This window comes from Brassica rapa, chromosome A05, assembly GCF_000309985.2.
Source record: "Brassica rapa cultivar Chiifu-401-42 chromosome A05, CAAS_Brap_v3.01, whole genome shotgun sequence".
In the NCBI taxonomy this organism is placed as follows: Eukaryota; Viridiplantae; Streptophyta; class Magnoliopsida; order Brassicales; family Brassicaceae; genus Brassica; species Brassica rapa.
Genome location: NC_024799.2, coordinates 12,928,133 through 12,935,625, shown reverse-complemented (window position 1 = coordinate 12,935,625; position 7,493 = coordinate 12,928,133). Strand labels below are relative to the sequence as shown.

The 7,493-nt window shown below is 37.5% G+C and overlaps 1 protein-coding gene across 1 annotated transcript; it reads right to left on the bottom strand.

Annotated features, from left to right (window-relative positions):
* Positions 1–6,234: 6,234 nt before the first annotated feature.
* Positions 6,235–7,237, bottom strand: LOC103868750 (cell number regulator 13-like). The gene is made up of 4 exons (XM_033292628.1): positions 7,226–7,237; positions 7,063–7,134; positions 6,609–6,838; positions 6,235–6,346 (listed from the first exon to the last, which is right to left on the bottom strand). Exons 1-4 carry the CDS (start codon positions 7,235–7,237, stop codon positions 6,235–6,237), a joined length of 426 nt encoding a protein of 141 aa, XP_033148519.1.
* Positions 7,238–7,493: the final 256 nt, after the last annotated feature.

Here is a 7,493-nt window from a genome sequence, read left to right as displayed (position 1 = left end):
TAGACTAACAATATGTTAGCATATATTTCTCTAACAATAATTTATTCAATTTTTTTATTTATTCAAATACCACTCCTAAATCTTAATCATTACTATTATTATATTTACCATTTTGACTTTTAATCGTAAAAACATTGAAACTAATATTTTATATTATCACTTTTATCATATAATATATAATTTACAGCAAGAGAAGTTACACGACATATATGTGTACATTTTAACTTCATCTTTCCTTTATAATAACGTAATCATATCATATATACAATTTCCCACTAAAATCTCATATTATATACTAAACTTTCAACCGTCTATAGTTTGATAGATATTTTCATATTTAAAAATGAGTTTTCTAAAAAATATTTCATCAACCATGTTTTTGTACAATAACGTTAAAAATCTATATAAAAGGTTGTTGCACCCGATATGGACGTAATGGGTCCACATCTGTTCGGGTATTTAGGATCCTAAAAAGATTCGAAATATCTAAAAAATCTGAAAAATATCCGAAACACAAAAAGTACTTCAAACTCCAAACAAATATCCATAAAATTCAAATACCTAAAATTTCAAAATCTTATTCAAAATCTGACACTGAATTGAAAATACCCAAAATTTTATCCAAATACCCAAAAAAAAAATTAATTTGAAAATTTACCTGAAATCAAAAACTATAATCGTAAACCAAAAACCTAAAAAAATATTCATAATGCCGGAAACATATTCAAAATTTCCAAATATACCAAAGAAACAAAACATATTTATGATCGGGTCTAGGGTAGGACCCAGACTCAAACAAAGACATGCGGGTCCAAAAAAAAACCCAATAGGTTATCTTTTCTGGACCTGAACTAAACATATATTTCCGGATCGGTTCGGTTTGTTTTTTTGATCCGGATATAATTCTCATGCCTAAAAAAAACTTAAGTAAAAGTGTACATATAAAATATCAAATAAACTAATTCATAGATTATATAACTGTTAAAAATTATATTTTTCGATATAATAAGACTTTGTATTATAATGTAATCCAAAAAACCCGCGCTTTCTAAGCGCGGGTCAAAATCTAGTATAGACATTAATTTTTCTCTACTTTCTTTCCTTGTCTCTTGTACTTTCTATTTTTTCTTATTTTTGAGAGATTCTTGTGAAAATCATCAATGATAATGCTTAAGAAACTCACAACCGATCTTTCCACTTATCATCATATAAATGGTTAAATAGTTTAATTAAAATTAAAATTGAATTAAATAATTTAAAATATTAAGATATTGTTATTAAAATATCCGGCAGTTGATCGCAGCTCTTGAAGTCGCCAAGTATTCTCTGGTTCAAGGTACGCGCCTTCGTCTTCATCAGAGGATGTCAGAGGTTGAAAGACTGTCATCTCCGTCGTAGTCACTGACGTAATCCTTTCCGGTTAATTCCTTGTGTATACGCTTGTAATAGCTGAAAGAAGAACAAACAATATCAGTATCTAGATATCAATCACTTGAGAAAGGTTACGAAGGAAACTACATCCATTGAAGTGTGGAGAGCTTTAGAAGGAGACTATCAAACAAAGACATTCCTAACCGGATCTATCTAAAGCAAAGCTTTGCGAGTTACAAGATGGATGAGAACAAGAGTATTGAAGAGAATCTTGATAAGTTTCTAAAGCTGGTGGATGATCTTGCTAGTCTTAACATAAATGTGTCAGATGAGGATCAAGCAATAAAGCCAGTCTACCTCCACAATACGATTCATTGGTTCATACTCTGAAGTATGGAAATGGCAAGGAGACACTAACTGTCAAAGAAGTGACAACCTTAGCTTATGCAAAGGAAGCATAGCTCAGGGAGAAAGGCTTAGGAAAGCGTCCTAAGTCTAATGCTGAAGGTTTTGTGGTCTCAAGGGGAAGGACAGACAAGAGATGTTAAAATCAAGGAAAGTATAGATCAAAAAGTAAAGGCTTTCGTTCAAAGTCAAGAGGAAAGTCTCAAGCTAAAGCTAGAGAGTGTTGGGTGTGTGGAAGGAAGGTCATTTCAAACGTGACTGTTCTGAACGAAAGGAACAAAGATCTTCAAACTCCGCAAATGTGGCTCTAAGAAAAAGAATTTCCAATGATCTTAACAGTGAGCATGCAAGATACAAAAGAAGAATGGATTTTTGATTCAGGATGCACCTTCCACATCACCCCGGACAAAGAAGTTCTATTTGATCTAGAAGAGTTTGAAGGAGGTAAAGTACTAATGGGAAACAATACTATCAGCAAGGTGAAAAGAATTGGTAAACTGAAGATTGTAAATCCCGATCAGTCTACTGTGGTGCTGACTGGTGTAAGGTACATGCCTTCAATGGGGAGAAACTTGATTTCGTATGGTAAAATGGAGAAGAATGGTTGTAAGTACACTTGTGAAGACTACAAGGTTACTTTCTTCAAAGATGGCAAGAAGGTGTTTTCAGGAGATTATAAAGACGGCTTGTATTACTTACAAGGATCTGTAGTTAAAGCCGAAGCTAATTTGTCTAGAGCTGATGTGAATCTCACAAACCATTGGCACTCATGACTTGGTCATATGAGCTTGAAGAACATGAATGTTCTGGTGAAGAATGGTTATCTGAACAAGGAGGTACATACTTTGGATTTCTGTGAAGTGTGTTCTTGGTAAGCTCATAAGTTGTCGTTTCCTAGTGCTAAACATGTGACTAAAGAGATTCTTGGCTATGTTCATAGTGATCTGTGGGATTCTATGTCTAATGAAGAAATCTTGCCATGTTGTAAGTATTTTCTCATGCTGATTGATGACTTCTCAAAGAGAGTTTGGATCAGGTTTCTACGATCTAAGAATGAGGCTTACGAGAACATATCAGAGTGGAAACCGGAAAGAAGGTTAAGTGTCTTAGAACAGATAATGGGCTCGAGTTTTGTAACAACTTTATGGACAAGATGTGTAAAGAAGCTGGAATCAAAAGACACAAGACTTGTACTTATACTCCACAGCATAACATAGTTGCAGAAAGGATGAACAGAACCATTGCTGATAAGATTCGATGTATGTTGGATGATCTGGTTTGGAAAAGAAGTTTTGGGCTGAAGCTGCTTCTACGGTCATCTATCTGATTAACAAAACTCCAAATGCTTACTTCGCGTTTAAGATTCCAGAAGAAGTCTGGTCTAGTGTGAAGGTGGAGTTCAGTCATCTTAGAAGATTTGGTTGTGTTGCTTACGTGCGCACGGTTCAAGACAAGATAAGTCCTAGAGCTATAAAAGGCATCTTTATGGGTTATCCACAAGGAATAAAAGGCTATCGAGTCTGGTTATTGAGTCTGGTTACCAAAGGATGTAAAGACTACAATAAGTAGGAATGTGGTGTTCAATGAAGACAGTCTGTACATAAAGTACAAGGGAAAAGAAGTTGATGTTTCTCCTAAGACAAAGTGAGTGACATTCAAGGCTGATCTAATTCAAGGTCCTACTAGAGGAGGTTCTTCTTTTGAAATTGGAACGACTTCAGGAACAGGAAACACTGGTGAAGGTGGATCATCTTTGAACAAAGAAAGAAACTCAGATTCTGAAGACGAGGGAGAAGAGACAGAACAAGAGCCTGTGAACACCAAAGCTTCATTGAATGATTATCTTCTGGCAAGAGATCGGGCGAGGAGGCAGATTAAACCTCAGCTACCTTTGAAAGTGGAGACTTTGTTGCATATGCTTTAACCAGTGCTGCGGATATTGAGGTAAATGAACCTCAGAGTTATGCAGAAGCTAGAAAGAGTAAGAACTAGTAAAAGTGGAATGCTTCTATGGGTGAAGAGTAGGACTCGCTTGACAAGAATGATACATGGGACGTTGTTGAGAGACCTCCGAGACAAAGAATCATTGGTTGCAAATAGATTTATAAGTATAAAAGGTATACCAAGAGTGGAAGATCCTAGATACAAGACACGTCTTGTGGGTAAAGGTTATACTCAGGTTGAAGGTGTTGACTTCAATGAAATATTTTCACCAGTCGTAAAGCATGTTTCCATTCGGATCATTATGTCGTATGTTGTCAACTTTGATGCTGAGTTGGAACAAATGGATGTGAAAACGGCGTTTCTTCACGTGAACTTAGATGAGACTATCTATATGGAACAACCAGAGAGTTTCATCAAGAAAGGAGATGAAGGCAAGGTGTGTCTTCCGAAAAAATTGCTATATGGGTTGAAACAATCACCCTGACAATGGAACTTGAGGTTCAATTCTTTTATGAAGGCTATTGGTTTTACGAGGTGTGTGAAGGACCCGTGTGTATATTCAAAGAAGAACAGATCAGGATACAATGTCTATATCTTCTTTATGTTGATGACATGCTCATAGCAACAAGGAGTAAGAAATAAATCTCAAGACTTAAAGAAGATTTGAAGTCTGAGTTTGAAATGAAGGATCTTGGACTAGCGGCTAGAATACTTGGAATGAATATCATCAGAGATTGAAAGAAGGGAGAGCTGAAACTGACTCAAAAAGTATGTGAAACAGATTTTGAGAACGTGTGGTATGGAATTCTGTAAGCCAATCGTAACCCCTACAAACTGTTAATTCAAGTTGAAGAGTTTGACTGATAAAAGTGGCTTACAGAGGCGAAGCTTATGGATGATGTTTTGTATGCAAATGCGGTTGGAAGCTTGATGTACGCGATGGTAAGATCAATACCAGAGTTGGCCTTTGTAGTTGGTTTGGTGAGCAGATTTAAATCAAAGCCAAGTCGTGAGCACTGGGGAGCAGTTATGTGGCTATTGAGATATCTACATGGAGCTACAGAGGTCTGTTTAAACTTCTCAAAATCAGGACATTTTGAGATTGAAGGTTTCAGTGATTTAGACTACTCAACTGATCTCGATAAACGAATATCAGTAACTGGATATGTTTTTCAAGTGGGTGGTAACACCGTTAGCTGGAGATCATCACTGCAGCATGTTGTTGCGTTATCAACAACAGAGGCTGAGTACATTGCTTTGTCAGAGGCTACAAAGGAAGGGTTATGGTTGAGAGAGTTTTAAAGTGAGTTAGGATTCAATTCAAAGTATTTTAAGCTGCATTGTGATTCACAAAGTGTTATTTGCCTAGCTAAAAACTCAGTACATCATGACCGGACTAAGCACATTGCTAACAAGATTCATTTCATCAGAGACATTATTAATTTCGGGTTGGTTAAGATCCTAAAGATTCACAATACTCTAAACCCAGCAGATATGTTGACCAAGTGTTTACCTGGTAGCGCGTTCGAGAAGTGCCTCGTAACGCCGAGGGTCACCGTCTGATCATGTGTCGAAGTACTCCGAGGTGATAATGTTGTTTGGTCGTCTTATAAGGAAGGAGTACATGTTTCAACAAAAAAACAGATTTTGTTAGTAATTTGTTCTTGGTCAAACAACGAGTTTAACTAACAAAGAATAGCTGAATTCACTTAGGCAAGAGTTACTGGAGTCTCTCCAAAGATGTTCAGATGCTCGTTAACTGAAAGAAAGGAAACGAGTTAATCAGTTCTTGTTCTAAAGGGAGATTCGAGTTGTGTAAGGAAGAAAACTTACAGTATTCAAGGTTGGTTTGTCTTCGAGGTGGAGCTTCAGTTGGTTCTGACTGAATTAGAGCTGTTTGTTCTTCTGGTTCGACTTGTGGAGGTGCTGGAGGCGTCTCACGAAGTTTGAAGTCGGGTGGAAGAGTGAGAGTTAAAGAAAAAGGGTTAGGAGTTCTGATAGGTTCTTGGGGAATCAGAAATGGAGTGTCATTTTATTCGCAGTAGCTGTTTGAGCCGGTACGACTGTTCCGAGGAGATTCCGATATGGTTTGACGTTTCAGGGGATGAACAGTGTTCGGTGGAAAGAATTGGGTTTGAATGACCTAATCGACAAGGTGGAGATTTGTGAGGAACGCTGTCGTCTTAGGTCTGGGCCATTGTTGGGTTCGTAAGTAAATCAAGAAAAGGCATATTGAGAGTAGTGGGCCTTGAGATTTATTTAGTCTCAGCCCGAAATGAGCCTGAGCTGGAAGGCGCAAGTTTGTTACAAGATTGGGTCCCACATTCAGTTACAAAATGCGTGAGTCATCATCGTCTTCCTGACGAAAACAGAGCAAGCGAGAGAAATGGAGTTTTGCACAGAGAGAGAAATGAGAGATTACGAAGAAGCTGGAAGAGAGTGCTAGACTAAGAAGAGAAAAGATTCAGCAGTTGATCGCAGCTCTTGAAGTCCCCAAGCATTCTCTGGTTAAAGCTATGAGCCTTTGTCTTCATCGGAGGAATCAAAGGTTGAAAGACTGTCATCTCCGTCGTAGTCGCTGATGTAATCCTCTCCGGTTAATTCCTTGTGTATACGTTTGTAACAGCTGAAAGAAGAACAAACGATATCAGGATCTAGATATCAATCACTTGTAATCACAACGATTATATAAATGAGTTGCTAGCTGAGCTAGCTCCGTGAGTATAGCAGCTTCTACACGTCGGGGAGGTGCGGTGAACACCGCGTGAAAAACCTGTGTGTTGATCTGTTTTAGTTTCGCGTTTCACTTGTCAAGATCGAGATCGATTAGTCAACTTGATCAAGCAGTAATCTAAGTTTAGTCTATGACCTAAGACTTGGATCGATACCTTAACAGTGTTGATTGATAGATTATTTGGGACTGAAACTCATAGACGGTTGACAATTTACCAATGGAAGGATCAAGGCCACGGTTCTTGAGCTCACGATATTCTTGGCAAAGTGCACAATACTCACAGAAACAATGGGTTATCCAATCTGGAGCTGGAGCATCTGGTAACCCGAATTTACTTCGGATCTTGGCCCGGAATGTGCATGAGTAAACACACGGTGTCCAAAACTGACAACATATCAATACGTACAGCATTCCACTCATTACACAACCTACACAACCTACATAAACACAAGGTATATATATTATAATAAGATCATTAACGTGAACCGCCATCGCAAATATATGTGATTAGTAATAACTTGTTTTTTATTCCTTAATCTCGAGTCTTAACAATCATAATCTACGTATATGCATGATAAATCGATTTACATTTGTATATATATACTTACTTGTTGTGCCTTCATCGGTAACTTATGCGATCTGCCCGAATGTAACGAACGGAAAGCTGCATAGGATGATTGCTGATCCAAAATACACAACAATTAAAGAGATCAAAATCATTATGTAAAAAACGCAACAAAATGAATAATTAAAAAAAAAATAGTTTCTAACCATTTTCGACATCGTTCATGCAATCACAAAGCCCTGAAGTCCAGTTTGATATTGGTTGGTTAATAATCACCGCAGGGCAATTTGTGCAACATAAGGTTGGTTACCCATTCCACTGGGATTTATATACTGAGCCGGTATACCCATAGTGGGTACTACGCTTGGTTGGTTAACCATTCCACCATTGCTGGGGTATTTCTGATCGGTTTCAACCATTTGCTTTTCGTAAACCGGTGGTTGGGTTGAAGTTATTGTTTATCCTCAGACTCGG